This window comes from Coregonus lavaretus (assembly GCF_964263955.1).
Source record: "Coregonus lavaretus genome assembly, contig: HAP1_SCAFFOLD_1802, whole genome shotgun sequence".
Classification (NCBI taxonomy): Eukaryota; Metazoa; Chordata; class Actinopteri; order Salmoniformes; family Salmonidae; genus Coregonus; species Coregonus lavaretus.
The window spans coordinates 37993-64668 of record NW_028160893.1 but is presented as its reverse complement, the minus strand read 5'-3'; the positions used below and the strand labels follow the sequence as shown (position 1 = coordinate 64668).

The window sequence follows — 26676 nt, the reverse complement described above, 5'->3', positions numbered from 1 at the left end:
TTAACTAACCTTGTAGGGACACAATTGATTCCCATTCAAAATCCTATTTTGCCTAACCCCTAACCTTAACCCCAACTCCTAACCTTTAACCCCTAACCCCCTAGAAATAGCCTTTTTCCTTGTGGGGACTAAAAATGTTGGTCACATTTTGTTTGTTTACTATTCTTGTGGGGACTTCGGGTCCCCACAAGTATAGTTAAACACATCCACACACAAACACACATGTAATTACACAGACATTACCCTTAATTTGAGCTGTTTAAACTCAACCAATAAACGTAAACTGTAAACGTACCTGATATTTCAAAAGCGTTTTTGACCATCTCACAATCTTCTATCCTTGAGATTAGCATTCCTGTCAATGGCAGCTTACCCTTTAAAACAAATCAACGACAAATAAGAATTACAGAAACCTTTTGTGTTTACATATTTAGGGCACTATAAAATCAGTTCGATTTTTGGCCTGATTCCATTTCTTCCCCGTTTTTTCACTCTCAAAATCACACTTTTTTTAAATAGAAAAAATAACAACATTTGATGTTCTAAGTCCATAACAATGCTTAAACCACATCAGGAGACCACTTTTGAGGTCTGGGAAAAATCTAAGAAATTTAGATTTTTGGGTGTAATTACCCATTAATTTAACTGCTCACTTGCCAGAGACCGTTGTTTGGTTAGGATGTTTCTGTACCACTCAAAGTTTGCAAAGCACCCCCACACCTCCTCCTCCATGCTTCACGGTGGGAACCACAATTGCGGAGATCATCATTTCACTTACTCTGCGTCTCACAAAGACACGGCGGTTGGAACCAAAAACCTCAAATTTGGACTCATCAGATCAAAGATTTCCACTGGTCTAATGTCCATTACTCGTGTTTCTTGGCCCAAGCAAGTCTCTTCTTCTTATTGGTGTCCTTTAGTAGTGGTTTCTTTGCAGCAATTCGACCATGAAGGCCTGATTCACGAAGTCTCCTCTGAACAGTTGATGTTGAGATGTGTCTGTTATTTGAACTCTGTGAAGCATTTATTTGGGGGTGGGGGGGGGGGGGGTCAATGCAAATAGTCCGGGTGGCCATTTTAATAATTGTTCAGCAGTCTTATGGCTTGGGGTAGAAGCTGTTAAGGAGCCTTTTGGACCTAGACTTAGCACTCCGGTACCGCTTGCCGTGCGGTATTAGAGAGAACAGTCTATGACTTTGTTGACTGGAGTCTTTGACCATTTTTTGGGCCTTCCTTATATCATTTAAAAACAGCTGTGAAATATATTTTCAATAACCAAAAATATTGTATTTTCAGCTGTTTGAAGCTGGTGTACAAAACCGAAAGTAAAAGATGCAAAAACGAAACTTAAGAACGGGAAGAATAGAAATAGCGCACATAGAACAGATCTACTGCTTCTTAGAATTGTTTTCAATGAGAATTACAGATCTGTTAGTCACATTTCTATGTGAATTTAGTCGGGTCGCCCAACAAGTTACATATTGCAGCTTTAACATTTAATTGAAAAGGTTTTAGGGAAAGCCTTACCATCCACCAGAAGACAGTTGGCAACACATTAGCATAATCGCTAACGGCTACAATAAGTGGTAGACAAACGTGCACACACAGACGGGCATTCCTGTGCAGTTGTCTCTTCAGAGAGTTGAAGGAAAATACAAATCACTGATGCATTTTGTTCATGTCTTATGATAATCTTGGGCAAATTAATGACTTTTCTAATAAGTTCAATACATTTAGTTGATTTCCTACTAAGTTTAATACATTTTTGAATATTGTTTAATTCCGTTTGAATGTCTGGATTCCAGGATTCCGTCATGTTCTCCACAAAGCTGATTTTACAGGGCCCTACATACTAACAAAGGACAGAGAGATAGAGAGATAAAGGGATAGATGGAGAAAGAGAGACAGAGATAAAGGGATAGATGAGAGAGAGATAAAGTGATAGATGGAGAGAGAGAGAAAGAGAGAGATAAAGGGATAGTTGGAGAGAGAGATAACGGGATAGATAGAGAGATACTGACCTGGTAGATGAATCCACTCATTCTGGAGCTGGCAGACAGCATTAGGAGAACATTTGGAAACAGCAGGAGGTAGCGTTCATTCTTCTCCTAAAGAACACACACACAAACACACACACACACTGTTAAGACGTTCATGGGTGTAGATTTTAGATGTGTGTGTGTGTCTTAGCTCTGATCCGTGTTTGTGTCTTACCTCTGATCTGTGTGTGTGGCAGAGTGTTTGTGTCTTACCTCTGATCCGTGTGTGTGTGTGTGTCTTACCTCTGATCTGTGTGTGTGGCAGAGTGTTTGTGTCTTACCTCTGATCCGTGTGTGTGTGTGTGTGTGTCTTACCTCTGATCCGTGTGTGTGGCAGAGTGTTTGTGTCTTACCTCTGATCCGTGTGTGTGTGTGTGTGTGTCTTACCTCTGATCCGTGTGTGTGGCAGAGTGTTTGTGTCTTACCTCTGATCCGTGTGTGTGTGTGTGTGTGTGTCTTACCTCTGATCCGTGTGTGTGGCAGAGTGTTTGTGTCTTACCTCTGATCTGTGTGTGTGTCTTACCTCTGATCCGTGTGTGTGGCAGAGTGTGTGTGACATGTAGAGAACAGGGCCCAGGGTTCTGATGTCATCTCCCTCCCAGCGTCTGATAGTCTCAGATAGAATCTGAAGCTCCAGCTCCTTCCGTTTCCTCACCTCCTGACACTGAGCCTGGAGCCATGGAGACACACACAAATAAATAAAAGGAAGTTGTTTGAAAGTATTGAATCCCAGCCCATGTGAGAGAGAGCGAGACAGAGAGAGAAAAACAGACAAATGTACACACACACAAGCCAGGAAGATCCAGGCTGCATAGAAGCCCTAGCCAGGGCACCAAGCCACAGAACAGCAGAGCCAAGCCGTGGAGCTCAGAGCCAGGCTAAAGCTTTTCCCTCAGCCCAGGATTAGCAACACTGCACTGCCTGCATACATACATACATCAACAAGACTATTTAACATGTCAATTTAACCCTTAACAACACTGGATTCCATATACATCATCACCAAGAGACAGAGACATGTCAATTTAACCCTTCAACACTACACAAGTCATTAAACCGAGACAGGGACGGTATACGGCCTACTCATGTCCGACTTACAGAGAGGCTTTTGAAGGTGGTCATACACTTTTGGATGTCTGGTCGATCAGGATGATGCTCCTGGTACAGAAAAGAGGGATGTTTGATTCATCAGAAGATCACAGGTTTAACACAGTCAATACACCTACACAACAAAAAACAACCATTCACAGGCAAATGACCTTTATTCATACTACACAGACAGAAACACAGAGCGATGGGACTAATAACAAACAAAAGATAGCTATTGTAAAATATACTGTGTCTGTAAAATGTATATAGTATGTATAAGCTGGAAGTAGAAGCATAAGTGTTGATGTCCATTAGTTTAGTCCAATTAGAGGAGGGGTGGTAGGGTTAGGGGAAAATAATGGAAGATATATATATATATATATATATATATATATATATATATATATATATATATATATATATATATATATATATATATATATATATATATATATATATATATATATATATATATATATATATATATACACATACCCAAAAAATATATGGGGGATTGGAAATGATGCAGACAATTACATTGATAGAAGCCACAATCTATCTGCAATATTAAAGCTAATCTACCCACAATTTGTTTTTATATACATGACCAGTCAAAAGTTTGGACACACCTACTCATTCAAGGGTTTTACATTTTTACAATTTTTTACATTGCAGAATAATAGTGAAGACATCAAAACTATGAAATAACACATATGGAATCATGTGGTAAACAAAAAAGTGTTAAACAAATCAAAATATATTTAATATTTTAGATTCTTCAAAGTAGCCACCCTTTGCCTTGATGACAGCTTTACACACTCTTGGCATTCTCTCAACCAGCTTCATGAGGTAGTCACCTGGAATGCTTTTCCAACAGTCTTGAAGGAGTTCCCACATATGTTGGGCACTTGTTGGCTGCTTTTCCTTCACTTTGCGGTCCAACTCATCCCAAATCTCAATTGGGTTGAGGTCAGGTGATTGTGGAGGCCAGGTCATCTGATGCAGCACTCCATCACTCTCCTTCTTGGTCAAATAGCCCTTACACAGCCTGGAGGTGTGTTTTGGGTCATTGTCCTGTTGAAAAACAAATGATAGTCCCACTAAGCTCAAACCAGATGGGATGGCATATTGCTGCATAATGCTGTGGTAGCCATGCTGGTTAAGTGTGCCTTGAATTCTAAATAAATCACAGACAGTGTCACCAGCAAAGCACCCCCACACCATCACACCTCCTCCTACATGCTTCACGGTGGGAACCACACATGCAGAGATCATCATTTCACCTACTCTGCGTCTCACAAAGACACGGCGGTTGGAACCAAAAACCTCAAATTTGGACTCATCAGATCAAAGGACAGATTTCCACAGGTCTAATGTCCATTACTCGTGTTTCTTGGCCGAAGCAAGTCTCTTCTTCTTATTGGTGTCCTTTAGTAGTGGTTTCTTTGCAGCAATTCGACCATGAAGGCCTGATTCACGAAGTCTCCTCTGAACAGTTGATGTTGAGATGTGTCTGTTATTTGAACTTTGTGAAGCATTTATTTGGGCTGCAATCTGAGGTGCAGTTAATTGCCGATTTCTGAGGCTGGTAACTCTAATGAACTTATCCTCTGCAGCAGAGGTAACTCTGGGTCTTCCTTTCCTGTAGCGGTCCTCATGAGAGCCAGTTTCATCATAGCGCTTGATGGTTTTTGCAACTGCACTCGAAGAAACTTTCAAAGTCCTTGACATTTTCCAGATTTACTTACCTTCATGTCTTAAAGTAATGATGGACTGTTGTTTCTCTTTGCTTATTTGAGCTGTTCTTGACATAATATGGACTTGGTCTTTTACCAAATAGGGCTATCTTCTGTATACCAAGCCTACCTTGTCACAACACAACTGATTGGCTCAAACGCATTAAGGAAAGAAATTCCACAACTTTTAACAAGGTACACCTGTTAATTGAAATGGATTCCAGGTGACTTCCTCATGAAGCTGGTTGAGAGAATGCCAAGAGTGTGCAAAGCCGTCATCAAGGCAAAGGGAGGCTACTTTGAAGAAACTAAAATATTAAATATATTTTGATTTAACACTTTTGTGTTTACCACATGATTCCATATGTGTTATTTCATAGTTTTGATGTCTTAACTATTATTCTGCAATGTAGTAGAAAATAATAAAAATAAAGAAAAACCCTGGAATGAGTAGGTGTGTCCAAACGTTTGACTGGTACTATATATATATATATATATATATATATATATATATATATATATATATATATACACACACACACACAGTGAGGGAAAAAAGTATTTGATCCCCTGCTGATTTTGTACGTTTGCCCACTGACAAAGACATGATCAGTCTATAATTTTAATGGTAGGTTTATTTGAACAGTGAGAGACAGAATAACAACAAAAAAATCCAGAAAAACGCATGTCAAAAATGTTATAAATTGATTTGCATTTTAATGAGGGAAATAAGTATTTGACCCCATCTCAATCAGAAAGATTTCTGGCTCCCAGGTGTCTTTTATACAGGTAACGAGCTGAGATTAGGAGCACACTCTTAAAGGGAGTGCTCCTAATCTCAATGTGTTACCTGTATAAAAGACACCTGTCCACAGAAGCAAATCAATCAATCAGATTCCAAACTCTCCACCATGGCCAAGACCAAATAGCTCTCCAAGGATGTCAGGGACAAGATTGTAGACCTACACAAGGCTGGAATGGGCTACAAGACCAGCGCCAAGCAGCTTGGTGAGAAGGTGACAACAGTTGGTGCGATTATTCGCAAATGGAAGAAACACAAAAGTACTGTCAATCTCCCTCGGCCTGGGGCTCCATGCAAGATCTCACCTCGTGGAGTTGCAATGATCATGAGAACGGTGAGGAATCAGCCCAGAACTACACGGGAGGATCTTGTCAATGATCTCAAGGCAGCTGGGACCATAGTCACCAAGAAAACAATTGGTAACACACTACGCCGTGAAGGACTGAAATCCTGCAGCGCCCGCAAGGTCCCCCTGCTCAAGAAAGCACATATACAGGCCCGTCTGAAGTTTGCCAATGAACATCTGAATGATTCAGAGGAGAACTGGGTGAAAGTGTTGTGGTCAGATGAGACCAAAATCGAGCTCTTTGCCATCAACTCAACTCGCCGTGTTTGGAGGAGGAGGAATGCTGCCTATGATCCCAAGAACACCATCCCCACCGTCAAACATGGAGGTGGAAACATTATGCTTTGGGGGTGTTTTTCTGCTAAGGGGACAGGACAACTTCACCGCATCAAAGGGACGATGGACGGGGCCATGTACCGTCAAATCTTGGGTGAGAACCTCCTTCCCTCAGCCAGGGCATTGAAAATGGGTCGTGGATGGGGTAATCCAGCATGACAATGACCAAAAACACACGGCCAAGGCAACAAAGGAGTGGCTCAAGAAGAAGCACATTAAGGTCCTGGAGTGGCCTAGCCAGTCTCCAGACCTTAATCCCATAGAAAATCTGTGGAGGGAGCTGAAGGTTCTAGTTGCCAAACGTCAGCCTCGAAACCTTAATGACTTGGAGAAGATCTGCAAAGAGGATTGGGACAAAATCCCTCCTGGTGGCCAACTACAAGAAACGTCTGAACTCTGTGATTGCCAACAAGGGTTTTGCCACCAAGTACTAAGTCATGTTTTGCAGAGGGGTCAAATACATATTTCCCTCATTAAAATGTAAATCAATTTATAACATTTTTTACATGCATTTTTCTCGATTTTTGTGTTGTTATTATGTCTCTCACTGTTCAAATAAACCTACCATTAAAATTATAGACTGATCATGTCTTTGTCAGTGGGCAAACGTACAAAATCAGCAGGGGATCAAATACTTTTTTCCCTCACTGTATATAAAAAATATAAACACAGACCGTCTCCCTCTCACCTCCATGTGTCTCTCCAGTTCCTTCAGTAGTGTGGGGTATTTGTCCAGCCTCATGAAGGGTTTACTGAGGCTGGTGGTGAGGGTCAGGATACCTGGACTACTGGCTCCCTTCCCCTCCATAAACTCCCCCAGCTCCTCACTGAAACACACAGTAACATACTAACCTCCCCCAGCTCCTCACTGAAACACACAGTAACATACTAACCTCCCCCAGCTCCTCACTGAAACACAGTAACATACTAAACTCCCCCAGCTCCTCACTGAAACACACAGTAACATACTAACCTCCCCCAGCTCCTCACTGAAACACACAGTAACATATTAACCTCCCCCAGCTCCTCACTGAAACACAGTAACATACTAACCTCCCCCAGCTCCTCACTGAAACACACAGTAACATACTAACCTCCCCCAGCTCCTCACTGAAACACACAGTAACATACTAACCTCCCCCAGCTCCTCACTGAAACACACAGTAACATACTAACCTCCCCCAGCTCCTCACTGAAACACAGTAACATACTAACCTCCCCCAGCTCCTCACTGAAACACAGTAACATACTAACCTCCCCCAGCTCCTCACTGAAACACACAGTAACATACTAACCTCCCCCAGCTCCTCACTGAAACACAGTAACATACTAACCTCCCCCAGCTCCTCACTGAAACACACAGTAACATACTAACCTCCCCCAGCTCCTCACTGAAACACACAGTAACATACTAACCTCCCCCAGCTCCTCACTGAAACACACAGTAACATACTAACCTCCCCCAGCTCCTCACTGAAACACACAGTAACATACTAACCTCCCCCAGCTCCTCACTGAAACACAGTAACATACTAACCTCCCCCAGCTCCTCACTGAAACACACAGTAACATACTAACCTCCCCCAGCTCCTCACTGAAACACAGTAACATACTAACCTCCCCCAGCTCCTCACTGAAACACACAGTAACATACTAAACTCCGCCAGCTCCTCACTGAAACACACAGTAACATACTCAACTCCCCCAGCTCCTCACTGAAACACACAGTAACATACTAACCTCCCCCAGCTCCTCACTGAAACACACAGTAACATACTAACCTCCCCCAGCTCCTCACTGAAACACACAGTAACATACTAACCTCCCCCAGCTCCTCACTGAAACACACAGTAACATACTAACCTCCCCCAGCTCCTCACTGAAACACACAGTAACACACTAACCTCCCCCAGCTCCTCACTGAAACACACAGTAACATACTAAACTCCCCCAGCTCCTCACTGAAACACACAGTAACATACTAACCTCCCCCAGCTCCTCACTGAAACACACAGTAACATACTAACCTCCCCCAGCTCCTCACTGAAACACACAGTAACATACTAACCTCCCCCAGCTCCTCACTGAAACACACAGTAACATACTAAACTCCCCCAGCTCCTCACTGAAACACACAGTAACATACTAACCTCCCCCAGCTCCTCACTGAAACACACAGTAACATACTAACCTCCCCCAGCTCCTCACTGAAACACACAGTAACATACTAACCTCCCCCAGCTCCTCACTGAAACACACAGTAACATACTAACCTCCCCCAGCTGACGTACACACACTGTTACCTGTGTTCTGTGAGGACGTTGACAGCCGAGGGGTGGTTGGAGCAGTAGGCCACATAGAGACCCTTCATCTGGGGCAGCAGGTTGAGGAAGAAGCCCCCTACTCTCTGCTGGCTCTCTGGAAGCCTGCACACACACACACAGGGAGGATTGCATTCACTTTGTTAGATTGTGCTCACCACCACAGCACTACCGAAAACGGCCAGTATGTGTCAGTGTGACCTGTATAAACGGCATGTTGATGTACTACATGAGGAACAGTGCACCCTCCCACACAGTGTGTTTTAAGGTGTGCCTTTAGATCCTATTGTCAGACAGGACAGAGTCTATTTCAGAGTTGATTCATATTTTCAACTTGCATGAAGATTATGGGCACTCATTTGGTACATCCATGTACTGATGAGATACATTTGGTCAATGGTGGACTGATCATATGGTGTGTGTGTGTGTGTGTGTGTGTGTGTGTGTGTGTGTGTGTGTGTGTGTGTGTGTGGGTTCGGGGACTCACTTGGTACATTCCTCGTATGACTGAACCAACATCAGCTGGAAGGTAGAGATGTCCTCCAGATTCCCCAGGATGTGACTGATGTCTGCACTGCTCAACCTGGACACAGAGGGAGACGGGGTGGGGAAAGGTGGAGCGATATGGTTGACTAAAAGAGGGGGGGGGGGTCCAGTAAGGTTCATAGTATGCTCAAATCAGACACTCACACGTGTGTCCCCCACACACACACACAACACCCCTGACAAATATACACACCAGACACACTCACAGTCATGTGAACACAAACACACTCACTTGTCTGTAGGTTGCAGTGAGTGCAGGTAAGAGGCCAGAAGGCTTTGGAGCTCCTTGGAATACTCGGTCTCGGTCTCTAGAATGTTCTGGAGCACCTGGATGGAGAGAGACGGAACAGGGGGGTTAGGAGAGGATGTTGACGGATGGACACAGACAGGCAGGCGGACAGACAGCCAGACAGATACTGAACTCACACACACCCACTGAGGAAACCCACCCTCTCTCCTCCTAACCTCCCCCTCGCTGACAGAATGGGGCCAGGGAGTCCTTCCATTCTGCTTCCTGAATCCGGTCTTCTTTACGTCAATTTTTGAAGTACTTTATTTTCTGTTGTCTTTTTAAGTTTCATATGAGGAGACAATTAGAGGGAGAAACCAGAGGACAGAAATAAACTGTGCTATCCTTTTCTCATCAAATACTGACCTCTTTATTCCATGTCATTACTGGCTAGGTTCAGAGTAGGCTTTAGGCAGGATGCAGAGATGGAGAGGGTGGAGGGTTTAAGTTGGCTTTAACTCTTCTAGCATCCACTAATGGCAGACAGACAGGTAGTTATTATCTCCTGATGTTGTCAGGGCTCATATTTCAACTCTCGACTCATTTGGATCTTGTAACACAGGATAACCTAACACTGTGATGAGGTTACTTTGAAGCACTTCATAAAGACTAGTACTGAACTATTGACTTCTTTCCCCATATCATAATGTATTGGTTTGTATGAGATTGCTCCATGTGGATCTTAATGTATTCTTGTCCATTGGGACAATACAGATACTCTCCTCTCCTCAGATCTCCTCTCCTCTGATCTACTCAGATTTCCTCTCCTCTGATCTACTCTCCTCTGATCTACTCTGAGCTACTCTCCTCTCCTCAGATCTACTCTGATCCCCTCTCCTCTGATCTCCTCTCCTCTGATCGCCTCTCCTCTCCTCTGATCGCCTCTCCTCTCCTCTGATCGCCTCTCCTCTCCTCTGATCGCCTCTCCTCTCCTCTGATCGCCTCTCCTCTCCTCTGATCTCCTCTCCTCTCCTCTGATCTACTCTCCTCTCCTCTGATCTACTCTCCTCTCCTCTGATCTACTCTCCTCTCCTCTGATCTACTCTCCTCTCCTCTCCTCTGATCTCCTCTACTCTCCTCTGATCTCCTCTACTCTCCTCTGATCTCCTCTACTCTCCTCTGATCTCCTCTACTCTCCTCTGATCTCCTCTCCTCTCCTCTGATCTCCTCTCCTCTCATCTCCTCTCCTCTACTCTGATCTACTCTAATCTACTCTCCTGACAGTTTCTGTGTCTTGTCTTGAATAGTTGATATCTCCCTCCCTGGGCTTCTCTTCTCTCAGCACCAAAACAAACAGTGCGCCTCCCAGGATGCTTTGCAATGTGCTCCTATCACCGTCACGGCAGCAGGACACACAGTCCCTGTGAACTATCACTGACCCAGATACACACACAGCATAGTGACAGAGTGCTACCACTAGACAGAAACAGAGCAGCCAGTCACAGGGCCCTGAGGCACAGCTGGCACAGCAGCCAGTCAGACGGAAGAAACAACCTACATTACAACACACACACACACACACACACACACACACACACACACACACGGCTGGCAAAAGCCTAAGGTCTAAACACCCTCCTGGCATTTCAGATCTCAGTGACAATAGGTCGTGTAGCTTCTCACCAGGTTATAGTAGGTCTTGCTGACGGCTGGTGTGTCGAAGCCTTTCCCAGGGTTTTGGAGGGTGCCAGACTTAGGAGACACTGGTTTGTCTGTGTGGTAGAGAGAGGAGAAGAAAGGAGAGAGAGATTAGAAGAGAAAGAGGAGGAGAAGCAGGGGACAGTAGAAGTAGGCCAGACGAGCCCTGAAACATGAAGTCATTCATTTTGTAACAGAGTTTAAAGCAATGTTATCCGGCAGGGTCCAGGGAAAGATGCTGGCTTCATTTAGCTAACGACCAGACCAGAGGCTTTCTATGCACTACAGAGAAATGGGGACACATTCATGTTGCTGTGTTTTAGTAGTTAACCCTTGGGGCAGAGATAGAATACTGAATGGAGAGTGAACATGACACACAGCAAAGAAAAAAGCTGTAGCTCTCCCTCTCTCTCTGCAGCCAGAGACAGAGGGCATGTTCATTTGTGACTGATTGGATACAGAAAGGGGGTGGGTTACCACTGTGAGCTTATAGAGAAATGGCACTTTGATTCCAAGCTATGGCAGTGTGATACATAGTTCATAATGTGTAAGTAGGTAGTAGACCAACAGAGGGTAGCACTGTGAGCTGTTTGGTGTGTTTGGGGAAGTCCCATCCACAGGCTAAGCTAAGGAGCGTCCTGTCTTTGTTTGACCATGCAGTTTCCTTCCTTTCAGTTACAGTGCACAATAGCTACATTAAAAGTGCACAATCACCGTGCACAACAGCTGTGCACAAATAGACAGTTTATACATCTACTGGACATTTTTGTATATGATCTGATAGAACACAAAGTGTTGCAGATAGAAAAGTAGTGTATAGAACAAACAGAGCTCTAATCTGCATCACATTCTATACATTCTATTTCTATCTGTAATGCTTTGCACATTGCGGTCCATTGAATAAGCAGGTGTAGAGCCATGTCCTGGTGAGTTTACTATTGGCAACATGTTCCTTCACTCTGTAATTCCTCTTTTAAAAAGGTGCACTATGCAAAATTGCTCCGCTATTTCCTGGTTGCTAAAATTCTAATATTTCTCCTAATTTCAGTTTGTGACAAAACAAGCCAGTACAGTGTAGAGAATCATTGTACCATCTAAACTACAAAATATTGTATTTTCAGCTCTTTGAAGCTGGTGTACAAAAACTAAAGTAGAAGACGCTAAAACTAAACTTAAGAACAAGAAGCATAGAAATAGCGCACATAGAACAGATCTCCCACTTGTTAGACTTGCTTTCAATGAGAATGACATATCTATAAAATACATTTCTATGTGAATTTGGTCCGGTCGCACAAAAAGTTAAATATTGCAGCTTTAAATCATTCTCTTCATGATCATCCTCATTGGCCAGCAGCATACCACCCTGCATCCCACTGCTGGCTTGCCTCAGACACTAAGAAGGGTTGGTCCTGGTCAGTCACTGAATGGGAGACCAGATACTGCTGGAAGTGGTGCTGGACAGCCAGTAGGAAGCACTCTTTCCTCAGGTCTAAAAAAAGATAGCCCAATGCCCCAGGGCAGTGATTGGGTACAACGCCCTGTGTAGGGTGCCGTCTTTCGGATGAGACGTTAAACGGGTGTCCTGACTCTCTGTGGTCCACTAAAGATCCCATGGCACTTATCGTAAGAGTAGGGGTGTTAACCCTGGTTTCCTGGCTAAATTCTCAATCTGGCCCTCATACCATCATGGCCACCTAATCATCCCCAGCTTCCAATTGGCTCATTCAACTCTCCTCTGTAACTATTCCCCAGGTCTTTGCTGTAAATGCGAATGTGTTCTCAGTCAACTTACCTGGTAAAATAAAAAAATCATGGATTACACATTACAGCTCTAGCAGCCGGGGGAAATGCTGACTGCATGAAATGTGTTTTTGATGTATAGCCATTAAAAACAGCAGATATTCCCTAAAGACCCACATTAAATACGTGGTGTAAATCTCAACAGACTGGTTTAGCTGCATGATTCAGTGGTACAGTCAGCTATAGGGGGCGCCACTATCAGATATCATCTTCAACACAGGATATATTATTCTGGGTAATATAGAGTTGTAATAGAGCTGTTATAGATGATTATAAAGTTGTTATAGAGATGCATATGCCTAATGTTTATACTCGCCAATACAAACTATGATCCCTACTTAATATTAAATCAAAGCCGCCCAATCACTGACCCCCACCGCTGCCTTTGACCTCCTTGACATAGTTGCTAGGGAACCAGCCCTTGTTGCCGTTGAACGAGCCCTCCCACCAGCCGCCATCTTCCTGGCGCGACACACTGATGATGTCACCCTTGTTGAAGGACAGCTCATCCTCATTGGTCTGCTGGAAGGTGAACTTGGCCTTCACCAGTACCCGCTGCCCGCCGCTCTCTGACATGTCCTAGTGGAGAGGAAAGAGGGAGACGGAGGGAAATGGAGGAAGTGAGGATGGACCAAAAACAACCCCGAGCTGCAGGTGAGAACCACCTCAAGGGCAAAATGGTTCCTTCTGGTTCTGTTGGGTTCTGTGGTTCTGTTGGGTTCTATGTAGTTGTGTGACTCACCAGGCTGCGGTACTGGTTGTGGAGGAGTTTGGAGGAGCGTCCGCGGGGAGACTGAGTGTTCAGAGAGTCAAACGACTTGATCCGTAACGAGGACGAGTGACGCGCACACACAGAGTCACTGCCCACTCCTATGTCTGTGGAGGAGAGAGAGAGGTATGAGTACATAGACAGACACTCACAGATTCACTGCCCACTCCTATGTCTGTGGAGGAGAGAGGTATGAGTACATAGACAGAGACACACACAGAGTCACTGCCCACTCCTATGTCTGTGGAGGAGAGAGAGAGGTATGAGTACATAGACAGAGACACACACAGAGTCACTGCCCACTCCTATGTCTGTGGAGGAGAGAGAGAGGTATGAGTACATAGACAGAGACACACAGAGTCACTGCCCACTCCTATGTCTGTGGAGGAGAGAGAGAGGTATGAGTACATAGAGAAACACACAGAGTCACTGCCCACTCCTATGTCTGTGGAGGAGAGAGAGAGGTATGAGTACATAGAGACACACACAGTCACTGCCCACTCCTATGTCTGTGGAGGAGAGAGAGAGGTATGAGTACATAGGGACACACACAGTCACTGTCCACTCCTATGTCTGTGGAGGAGAGAGAGAGGTATGAGTACATAGACAGAGACACACACAGAGTCACTGCCCACTCCTATGTATGTGGAGGAGAGAGAGAGGTATGAGTACATAGACAGACACACACACACACACAGAGTCACTGCCCACTCCTATGTATGTGGAGGAGAGAGAGAGGTATGAGTACATAGACACACAGAGTCACTGCCCACTCCTATGTATGTGGAGGAGAGAGAGAGGTATGAGTACATAGAAAGAGACACACACAGAGTCACTGCCCACACCTATGTCTGTGGAGGAGAGAGAGGTATGAGTACATAGGGACACACACAGTCACTGCCCACTCCTATGTATGTGGAGGAGAGAGAGAGGTATGAGTACATAGACAGAGACACACACAGAGTCACTGCCCACACCTATGTCTGTGGAGGAGAGAGAGGTATGAGTACAGACATAAAGACACACACACATTAGCCTCAGCGGGGTCGTCAACAACCGTATGTTCCGGTTTTCATGGGAAATAGAAGAGAGCCTGTGACGTGAATTCCGCTTTCAGACGTTAACATGGCGACACTCCATCTTAACTCCTCCTCCACATTTACTGGATTGGTTGAACAGCGCAGACGAGAACCACCGCCAACAGCTTTTTTAAATTCTCATCAAGACCAGAATATGGGGGATCTAGTTCCAGGCTGTTTATTTTACGCCTGCTACTTTCGGTTACACACATTAATGTGAGTCAAGAACACAACTCAACATGCTGCAACATGCAGCCATCATTCTACACAGAAACACAGGCCTCATGACACACAACACCCTCTCTGATATCTAGACTAGAGGTTACATGTGGGACTTCACAGGTATGAATTTGCATAGAAAACAGGAAACCTTCCATGAATCACCACAGACCCGTTTCTGTTTTAGTCCACTTACCCTCGGTGGCTTTGGCCAGTGCCACCAGAGAGTTGAGCACCTTGGTGAAGTTCAGTCCCTGGAGAAGGTCATTGACTTCAAATGGCTGAGAAGAGGAGGGAGAGGAGAGATACTTGTTTAAAAAAAACACATCTGTGTAACTGATTGAAATCAAACCAAACACTGTTTCATAACATTGCAACGGCGTAAAGGTCTTGTCAAAAGACCTCATGTGCATATTTCATCTGGTTCTACTGATAATAACCTGACATATTAACTTCCAGACATAGCTGTGTTCCCATACTGTAGTGACCTGTAAAGATATTTCTCACAGTAAGGAGACCTAGGTCTGAGGCCTGGAGAACATCAGAGTTAAAACAGCTACTGATAGACACAGGCAGCAGAACTCAGCCATAATCTACCCAAGCATCACTGAGACGTTGTACAGACGCTGGGATTTAGACAGCGCAGTGCATAGTACCACAGACAACAACAGGAAGGAAGCCCCAGGGCTAGGAACATCCTGCTCTCTCCCTACACCCTCTTTGTTCTCAGTCCAGACAGGTCAGGAATGTGACTGTCATGTTGAAATGCTCCCTCTGTCTAAGTGGGGACAAACCACTAATACACTCATGACACTTCATGCTGTATTATTCTCAAAATAATTGCTACCTGCAATGTTGGGCGTTTATTATTTGAACTTTGACCTTTAGTACAGGAGTGCAAACACCTAAGTCTGGCAGCACACATCTGACCCTATTCATTGTGTTCCTCCAAGTTTTAAGTCTCATTTGGCCTGCGGTGTCTCTTTAAACTATATGTTATTGTCAGAGTCCATTAAATGACCATTAGACAAACACAACCAAAATGAAACGCTATGAGTACCCTGGCCTGGTAGGATATGGTGTGACTGTATTTATCAGATAATTACCTAACACTGGAGTACAAACACAGGATTTCAGTTTATTTTTTTTCACCTTTATTTAACCAGGTAAGCCAGTTGAGAACAAGTTCTCATTTACAACTGCGACCTGGCCAAGATAAAGCAAAGCAGTGCGATAAAAACAACAACACAGAGTTACATATGGGGTAAACAAAACAAAGTCAAAAACACAACAGAAAATATATATACAGTGTGTGCGAATGTAGTAAATTATGGAGGGAAGGCAATAAATACGCCATAGTGCAAAATAGTTACAATTTCGTATTAACAGTGGAATGAATGATGTGCAAAAGATGATGTGCAAATAGAGATACTGGGGTGCAAATGAGCAAAATAAATAACAATATAGGGATGAGGTAGTTGGGTGGGCTAATTACAGATGGGCTGTGTACAGGTGCAGTGATCGGTAAGCTGCTCTGACAACTGATGCTTAAAGTTAGTGAAGGAGATAAGAGTCTCCAGCTTCAGAGATTTGTGCAGTTCGTTCCAGTCATTGGCAGCAGAGAACTGGAAGGAATGGCGGCCAAAGGAGGTGTTGGCTTTGGGGATGACCAATGAGATATACCTGATGGAGCGCAGACTACGGGTGGGTGTTGCTATGGTGACCAGTGAGCTAAGATAAGACGGGGATTTGCCTAGCAGTGATTTATAGATGACCTGGAGCCAGTGGGTTTGGCGAGGAATATGTAGTGAGGGCCAGCCAACAAGAGCGTACAGGTCACAATGGTGGGTAGTATATGGGGCTTTGGTGACAAAATGGATGGCACTGTGATAGACTACATCCAATTTGCTGAGTAGAGTGTTGGAGGCTATTTTGTAAATGACATCGCCGAAGTCAAGGATCGGTAGGATAGTCAGTTTTACGAGGGCATGTTTAGCAGCATGAGTGAAGGAGGCATTGTTGCGAAATAGGAAGCCGATTCTAGATCTAACTTTTGATTGGAGATGCTTAATGGGAGTCTGGAAGGAGAGTTTACGGTCTAACCAGACACCTAGGTATTTGTAGTTGTCCACATACTCTAGGTCAGACCCGCCGAGAGTAGTGATTCTAGTCGGGTGGGCGGGTGCAAGCAGCGTTCGGTTGAAGAGCATGCATTTAGTTTTACTAGTGTTTAAGAGCAGTTGGAGGCTACGGAAGGAGTGTTGTATGGCGTTGAAGCTCGTTTGGAGGTTTGTTAACACAGTGTCCAATGAAGGGCCAGATGTATACAAAATGGTGTCGTCCGCATAGAGGTGGATCTGAGCGTCACGAGCAGCAAGAGCGACATCATTGATATACACAGAGAATAGAGTCGGCCCGAGAATTGAACCCTGTGGCACCCCCATAGACTGCCAGAGGTCCAGACAACAGGCCCTCCGATTTGACACATTGAAGTCTATCTGAGAAGTAGTTGGTGAACCAGGTGAGGCAGTCATTTGAGAAACCAAGGCTATTTAGTCTGCCAATAAGAATGCGGTAGTTGACAGAGTCGAAAGCCTTGGCCAGGTCGATGAAGACGGCTGCGCAGTACTGTCTTTTATCGATCGCAGTTATAATATCGTTTAGGACCTTGAGCGTGGCTGAGGTGCACCCATGACCAGCTCGGAAACCAGATTGCATAGCGGAGAAGGTACGGTGGGATTCGAAATGGTCGGTGATCGGTTTGTTAACTTGGCTTTCAAAAACTTTCGAAAAGCAGGGCAGGATGGATATAGGTCTGTAACAGTTTGGATCTAGAGTGTCTCCCCCTTTGAAGAGGGGGATGACCGCGGCAGCTTTCCAATCTCTGGGGATCTCAAACGTTATAAAAGAGAGGTTGAACAGGCTAGAAATAGGGGTTGCGACAATTCCGGCGGCTAATTTTAGAAAGAAAGGGTCCAGATTGTCTAGCCCAGCTGATTTGTAGGGGTCCCGATTTTTCAGCTCTTTCAGAACATCAGCTGTCTGAATTTGTGTAAAGGAGAAGCGGGGGGGGGGGGGGGGGGGGGCAAGTTGCAGAGGAGGGTGCAGAGCTGGTGGCCGGGGTAGTGGTAGCCAGGTGGAAAGCATGACCAGCCGTAGGCTTCCTAAGGTGACTAACTGTACCAGGTGACAGGGCCACAGCAGAAGTACTCACTCTGTTGCACAACCAGGCCAACACCCCGGTCTACTTCCCTGTAAGAGTATTAGGTCATTTTCATAGCTGAGTGGTAATAGCTGAGTGTTAACACACTCTTGGTATGCTAGCTAGCTAGCGGGTAGCTACTGGTAACGTTTATTGGTAGTTATCTGTTTAGTGCAACGGTGGAGAGTTGTTGTTTCCAATGTTAATGTGCTAGCTAGCCAACGTTTAATTTTTGCTGCGTTACGAAAGGAACTAGACACGGACATGAATTATCTGTTTAGTGTGTTAACACACTCTTGGTAGTTTGTTGTAACCAAGTATTGGTGCTAAACTGTGTGTTATTGGATGCTAGCATGCTAGTTAGCTATGGCGTCATAGCTAGGCATCGTGGGCTGTTGTGGGTAGTTACTGTGGGTTGGCATTGTTTTTCGGCGGTGCCGGGGGGTAGCACGAAGCTAGCTAGCTAGCCGTTCTTCAAACAAGGTCAACACAGTGGCCATTGCTAGCTAGCCAACAGACACGGACACGAATCATCTGCTTAGTGTGTTAACACACTATTGGTGGTTTGTTGTGACCAAGTGTTGGTGCTAAACTGTGTGTTTTTGGATGCTAGCATGCTAGTTAGCTATGGTGTCATAGTTAGCTAGCTGAATAAGTGGGTTGAGTCTATTCCTTTAAACATTGAACCGCTGTGGTTCACAACAATTCTGATTTCTAAAGGTGGAAGTTGGTAGAGTTTTTGTTCGGGTGGTTCAGTGAAACAATTATAGTTTCTGAGGTAGAAGTTTTTGGTGAGGGAGGCCCCTGCTCTCTACCCTCCCAGATGTTTAGTTCATTTCATTCCGATCTCCTCTGCATTATTGTAGCCATTTGCTACAGCCTGTCAACTATGCCTCTGCCTATCCCTGTTCTCTCCTCTCTGCACAGGCTACACAAACGCCCCACACCGCGTGGCTGCTGCCTCTCTAACCTGGTGGTCCCTGCACGCACCCCACACCTGGAGTTCCAGGTCTCAGGCAGCCTCTGGAACTGCCGTTCTGCTGCCAACAAAGCTGACTTCATCCCAGCCTATGCTAATCTCCAGTCCCTCGACTTCCTGGCGCTGACGGAAACATGGATTACCACTGAAAACACTGCTACTCCTACTGCTCTCTCCTCGTCTGACCATGTGTTCTCGCATACCCCGAGAGCATCTGGTCAGAGGGGTGGTGGCACAGGAATCCTCATCTCTCCCAAGTGGACATTCTCAATTTTTCCCCTAACCCATCTGTCTATCTCCTCATTTGAATTCCATGCTGTCACAGTCACTAGCCCATTTAAGCTTAATATCCTTGTCATCTATCGCCCCCCAGGTTCCCTTGGAGAGTTCATCAATGAGCTTGATGCCTTGATACGTTCCTTTCCTGAGGATGGCTCACCCCTCACAGTTTTGGGGGATTTCAACCTCCCTATGTCCACATTTGACTCATTTCTCTCTGCCTCCTTCTTTCCACTCCTCTCCTCTTTTGACCTCACCCTCTCACCGTCCCCCCCTACTCACAAGGCAGGCAATACGCTTGACCTCATCTTTACTAGATGCTGCTCTTCTACTAATCTCACTGCAACTCCCCTCCATGTCTCTGACCACTACTTTGTTTCCTTTTCTCTCTCGCTCTCCTCCCACACTACTCACTCTGCCCCTACACAGATGGTAATGCGCCGCCGCAACCTTCGCTCTCTCTCTCCCACTACTCTCTCCTCTTCCATCCTATCATCTCTTCCCTCTGCTCAATCCTTCTCCCTCCAATCTCCTGATTCTGCCTCCTCAACCCTCCTCTCCTCCCTTTCTGCATCCTTTGACTCTCTGTGTCCCCTATCCTCCCGGCCGGCTCGGTCCTCCCCTCCAGCTCCGTGGCTTGATGACTCATTGCGAGCTCACAGAACAGAGCTCCGGGCAGCGGAGCGGAAATGGAAGAAAACTAAACTCCCTGCCGACCTGGCATCTTTTCACTCCCTCCTCTCTACATTTTCTTCATCTGTTTCTGCTGCTAAGGCCACTTTCTACCACTCTAAATTCCAAGCATCTGCCTCTAACCCTAGGAAGCTCTTTGCCACATTTTCCTCCCTGCTGAATCCCCCCCCCCCCCACCCCCCCTGGACAACACCCTGTCGTTCTCCGCCAACATCAAGGCGGTGACCCGCTCCTGCAGGTTCATGCTCTACAACATTCGGAGAGTACGACCCTGCCTTACACAGGAAGCGGCACAGGTCCTAATCCAGGCACTTGTCATCTCCCGTCTGGACTACTGCAACTCGCTGTTGGCTGGCCTCCCTGCCTGTGCCATTAAACCCCTACAACTCATCCAGAATGCCGCAGCCCGTCTGGTGTTCAACCTTCCCAAGTTCTCTCACGTCACCCCCCTCCTCCGCACACTCCACTGGCTTCCAGTTGAAGCTCGCATCCGCTACAAGACCATGGTGCTTGCCTATGGAGCAGTGAGGGGAACGGCACCTCTGTACCTTCGGGCTCTGATCAGTCCCTACACCCAAACGAGGGCATTGCGTTCATCCACCTCTGGCCTGCTGGCTCCCCTTCCTCTGTGGAAGCATAGCTCCCGCTCAGCCCAGTCAAAACTGTTCGCTGCTCTGGCACCCCAATGGTGGAACAAGCTCCCTCACGACGCCAGGACAGCGGAGTCACTCACCACCTTCTGGAGACATTTGAAACCCCACCTCTTTAAGGATTACCTGGGATAGGATAAAGTAATCCTTCTACCCCCCCCCCCCCCCCCCCCCCCCCCCCAAAAAAAATTGTAAAGTGGTTATCCCACTGGCTATAGGGTGAACGCACCAATTGGTGAGTCGTTCTGGATAAGAGCGTCTGCTAAATGACGTAAATGTGCCCTTGAGCAAGGCACTTAACCCTAATTGCTCCTGTAAGTCGCTCTGGATAAGAGCGTCTGCTAAATGACTAAAATGTAATGTAAATGTATGTAATTCAGTAGTGTCATTGGTTTCCTCATCCCTACATGCTGCCTCTGCTCTGAGGGCTTTGCCGTTTTCACCCAGTCTGGTCCAGCACTCTGGCTAAGCATCCACACACACAGTCCCACCGTCTACCCCCCTGCCCTGCCCCCTGAGTCTGGACACACACACACACCACACCACACCACACCACACACACCACACACCACACACACCCTCAATCCTACCCTTTAACCACCCAGGACCAGTCTGGGGGATTACCAGCAGTCTGAGCCGTCTCTCTAATCTCTGCCACATCATGTTCTCTAACTAACACCCCCCAACATCATGTTCTCTAACTAACACCCCCCAACATCATGTTCTCTAACTAACACCCCCCAACCTCTTCCTAACTACCCCTTACTCCCTAATCCTATACACACACTTCTACATGACCTCTTCCTGATCTGACAGAGAACTAAATGGATGTATTAAGCAATATGGTGGATGGGCTCAATGTGGCCTCTAGAGTGGAGAGATCTATCATGAATTAATGTCTATAGGGTAGGGGTTGTTTTGGGACAATAATCAATCATGGCCATGACATCTTATTGGTCCTTCACACTACAGTGTATGCCCATGTCTGGTCATTTTGGAATTTAGCCTTCCGACCTAATCGACCTCGTTGGAAAATCCATTGGTTGGTTGACATTCTCATCAACTTCCCCCCTCCCCCCCAGTACCACCTCTTGTATAAACTGTATTGATTGATTCAGTTAGGCATGACTGACCACAGACAGACAGAGACACAGACAGATAGACAGACACCAGAGCCCTGAGTTAGGCGCTAAAGGCCATGCTAGTTACTATTGCTGCTGCCTTTCCCAGCCCAGCCTCAATACTGCAGTGAGCAGCCATGAGATATAACTGTCCAGCAGCTCTCACTCCTGGTGGGTATGAGTCATAGGCCAATATCCACACTAGCATAGCACTTGGATGCATGCCAATACACTGCTTCATTCTCAGTGGTACCATGTGAACACTGCAACAGAGCTGTCACAGTCTTTTCATAAGGCCTGGTCTTGAAGCAGTCAGTGACAGGGTTGAGGTGAGACTAGGCCTTGGTAAGGTAAGTAGTTTACTACAAGGTGTACAAATTAATATTTTCGGGAGTAGTGGACTGTAAGTTCCCAGACAGATTTGAAATCAGGAGGCTGTTCATATCATACCTTTGTTTACATGTCTACCTGGCACCTGCCATATCACACAATATCTCAGAAGTTTGAGGCAAATCTTGTTTCTATGACAAATAGAAAAATTGTGTGATAGATGTACAGTATTCCAATAGATGAAGTTTGTGCTTTAAACGGAATTCCAACAACTCAGGTTTCACACAGTTGAAATATAATAATTATTCATTTGAAAGTGTTTTGTAATGTTGAAATAGGGTTCACGGTATTGACTGAGTTAAATATGGCCCTCAGCCTTGGCTCCTCATGACAGTAGATGTGCCCACAGTTAAATTCCCTTGTTCTGCATATTGACCTCTTTACAGCTCAATATGCAGAATAATAATTAGTTGTTGAATTAAAGGAGAAGTTCACTATTTTACAACTTCATGTTAGATGGAAATAGTCTATGGTCCAGGATAAACTATAATCCATGGTTCAGTTCTTTACACAGCCATTACAAACTTCAGCTAACTTGTGAACATGTATTTAAAAAGAAATAATGTTTTGGGCTAAATCACCTTTAAGTAACATCAAACCAAATATGGAGTTGGACACTTTTTTTTTGTTACATGCTCACATACCCCATCACTTCCTTTGCTTTTTTAGCTAACGGTGGCTAATGTTAGCCGAAGTTTGTAATGGCTTGTAAAGAAAACTGAACCAGTTTCTCCCGGCCATAGATTATTTTCAGGGTGAGGAACCACCCACCATCAAGTTGTAAAATAGTGAACTTCTCCTTTAAACGGCCAAATCATGATGACCAAATCCTTCTACCTTAACCTTACACACTGAGTAGCCTAGTATTCTTTTGGAATATTGTTACACTATGTTAGAAATACCAAATGACTGTAAACGATAGCCTAGACTAGTATCCAAATGGCGACGGATGCAACTGTAGTATTTCTACTTGTAGGCTGGTAAAACAACTAGGCTGTGCTAACACTCCATGGGGAATGCTCATGTCTTGATAAAATGAAATGTTGATACAGTGTTTTCAGTCATGTTTAGAGCGCATTGTATTGTCGATATTTGCAACAAAGTTACAGAGCAGCAGGCAGGTTACATGACTCACCTCCACTCGGAAGGAACCGCAGCCTTTCAGAAACTCCTTGATATTGCTCTGGAACTCGCTATCATTCCTTGGTTCTTGGAAGATCTGTGTGAAGGGGTGGAAAACGTTTTATGAAGCAAATCCTGAGCCGTACGTGCACGCATACGGCCGTCGGTAGGTAACCCGTTTCGTTCTCGGTTTTGCAAGAGATTGTACAGTTCCACGATTTCAGTGTGAAACTAAAATCTCCAATCGGTGTTTCTAAAAGGCCTCTCAATCTCCCATCGGGAAATTGGATTAGTAGGAGAGGAAATGACGTGTTGTGTATATTCCAGGGTGAAAACCAGAGCCCTGTGGCTACACCTTTTGGTGCCTACCTGTGCAAACATAACCCTCCGTGACTATATCAATAGTGGCAATCACATGGTTCATAACCTTAATAACCTAGCAATTTCTCTCATTATTAGGCCCATAGTCAATTGGCTATTATTTAGAAGTCCCTGACCCTGTTGTTGTTGTTGTAGTTATGCTGTTAACTTTTTCCAATTGTGCATAAATTGCAAGTGTGCAAGGGAAAGTACATTCTTGCTATGTGGGTGTGTGACAGAAATAACGTTTTTTTCCCCCTCAGTTAAAATGTCAGGTCAATAAATAAAGACGATTTATTTTTCTCATAACAAAAAAGCAATCAAAACGTTTAATGTTTGTAATTAATTAGTCTTTATAAAGTGGTGTAAAGTACTTAAGTAAAAATACTTTAAAGTACTACTTAAGTAATTTTTTGGGGTATCTGTACTTTACTTTACTATTTCTATTTTGGACAACTTTTACTTTTACTCCACTATATTCCTAAAGAAAATAATGTACTTTTTACTCCATACATTTCCCTGACACCCAAAAGTACTTGTTACATTTTGAGTGCTTAGCAGGACAGGAAACTTGTCTTATTCACACACTTATCAAGAGAAAATCCCTGGTCATCCCTACTGCATCTGATCTGCTTCGTTTGTAAATTATGTATGAGTGTTGGAGTGTGCCCCTGACTATCTGTAAATAAAATAAAAAACAAGAAAATCGTGATGTCTTGTTTGCTTAATATAAGGAATTTTAAATAATTTATACTTTTACTTTTGATACTTAAGTATATTTAAAACCAAATACTTTTAGACTTTTACTGGGTAACATTCACTTTTACTTGAGTCATTTTCTATTAACGTAACTTTACTTTTACTCAAGTATGAAAATTGGGTACTTTTGCCATCACTGTCTTTATATAATGTATTGTCTGTATTCCCCTGACTGTTCTTTGTATACTCCATTATATACTCTGTTTTTCTATATTGTATATTTTGAATTGCTTTACAATAAAAAAATACAAACAAGTAATGCCCATTGTCCCTAATACAATGGTGTTTCCATAACCCTTAAATGAGAGTTTCATTGAATAATTGGGAGAGTTCCATCAGTAGGCTAAATGCGTTTCCCAGTGTTACAATGTAAGCCTATATAAGTAGTCTACTCTGATGGCAATATTGTGTTAAAACACACTGTTCCTTTAAAGGGGGAGTGGTCTTCCTTTGCAGTCAATGGCGGCCCACTCATGTGAATCTATCTGTAGTGTACCCCTAATTAATAGCAGTTGATCCGAACCAAAACCATCCGTTTATTATAGCAACATCCTTTTTGGGGGGAATATAAATAAATGCAGTGGCCAAATGTGCATACTTACGCCGACAATCAAACATGTTTTTTTTTTTTAAGCGTCTGTTTTCAATCTAGAAAAAAAAACATGGGACTTTAATGCCATGTGTGGCCTATGTGAAAACAATTGCGTTATTACACACTTAAGAATAGGTTATATTGGAATAAATGAAGGGAATAGGTATCTCATTGTCAATGTAAACCAGTGCTGAAGTGTGAGAGAGACACACTGTCCGGAAATTCCACTGTATTTCGTACAATAACCCCTCTGTTAATGATCTAAACTAGGATCGGTTTGAGAACATCTACAACAAAAAATAAATACTAACACAATGTTTAATTCTTCAAGTTCCACATAATAGTTGTCTAAGGCAGAGGTGGGACATCCAGGCAATAAGATATGACCTTACTTTCTCAACAGACCCAGGGCGCAATCGCTCCACCAGCTTGCACAGGACAACCCCATCTTTGAGAGAACACTGCAGGAATCCTTCAGGGTCCGAAATGGTCTTTTTCGGTGACTCCAAGACCCCCAACGTTATCAGCCACGTTACCGTCTGTTCCGCCGAATTCATTGCTATTATTACAATAACATCCACTCTATCCTATCCTGGGCTGTTTTGGGAGAAGAGACCGATGTGATTGGAGAATAATAGCCTATTCAGAATAAAAACATATCCTAATGGCTAAGGATAACATGAGTGCGTTTTGGAGAAGTTGACGCACAGCTGCTTTCTTCCTGGAGGTTGTAGCTAGTCAATTGGCTTCGTTTTCCCGTCTTTTACGCCTGGTAAACTGTCAACTGCCCCACCATCTCTTGTTATTCACCCAACCCGTGTCGCCTGCTGCTGCCGCGAAATGCTCCAACAGAGAATGACATCACAGATATGTAAAACTATAACTGCTTTTAGAGACTGTCCCCCTGTTGGCGGTTTAATATTTTACTCTTAATTATTTGCATGAGTTTGCATGAGGTAGCTGGGCCTACATCAACTATTAAAGGTTGCTGTAAAAATAGCTCCGTATAATACAATCCATGATATTAGATTTCAGAGTGGGCTACAGCATTTTAATTATCAAATTATTGTATTTACTTATTCAATCGGTATTGTTGTGTTAACGTCTGGATAAGAGCATCTGCTAAATGACTTAAATGTAAATGTGTACAAATATACAGCTTTGCAGAAAATACCCTTTATTATTTATAGGACTCCCGAATCCCACGTCAGAATGAACTGTAGCGCCCCCTGCCTGCAGAAATATAAAATCTCCACTACCTTGAGGGTGATTACATTATTCTTTCGATCAAATAAATAGCAATTGTTGCCATTTGTACACCACATTCATATGTGCACTATAAATGTATAGATTCACATTAACAAAGTAAAACAAATTTCACAGGGTAACAAAACACAGCCATCCACCCATTCTGCAGAAATTAATTAAATATGCAATTTCACGATTTAACAGTATATTAAAACGTTATTGAAAAAAGAAAACCAGGAATAGGGGAACTCGACGATCACTAATAACAGCAT

At 44.2% G+C, this 26676-nt stretch overlaps 1 protein-coding gene across 1 annotated transcript in view; it reads right to left on the bottom strand.

Annotated features, from left to right (window-relative positions):
- LOC311121343 (rho guanine nucleotide exchange factor 7-like) overlaps positions 1-26008 on the bottom strand; it is a 31969-nt gene extending 5961 nt beyond the window's left edge. The window contains exons 1-14 of the mRNA XM_084195844.1: positions 25549-26008; positions 23459-23542; positions 15206-15290; positions 13685-13818; positions 13314-13521; positions 11128-11216; positions 9448-9542; positions 9157-9252; positions 8652-8774; positions 7037-7175; positions 3138-3197; positions 2563-2709; positions 2022-2108; positions 296-374 (exon numbers count right to left, since the gene is read on the bottom strand). Coding sequence (XP_084051970.1) covers positions 296-374; positions 2022-2108; positions 2563-2709; positions 3138-3197; positions 7037-7175; positions 8652-8774; positions 9157-9252; positions 9448-9542; positions 11128-11216; positions 13314-13521; positions 13685-13818; positions 15206-15290; positions 23459-23542; positions 25549-25713 — 1591 coding nt within the window. The 5' untranslated portion in view covers positions 25714-26008. The remainder of the gene's footprint in view (positions 1-295; positions 375-2021; positions 2109-2562; positions 2710-3137; positions 3198-7036; positions 7176-8651; positions 8775-9156; positions 9253-9447; positions 9543-11127; positions 11217-13313; positions 13522-13684; positions 13819-15205; positions 15291-23458; positions 23543-25548) is intronic.
- Positions 26009-26676: the final 668 nt, after the last annotated feature.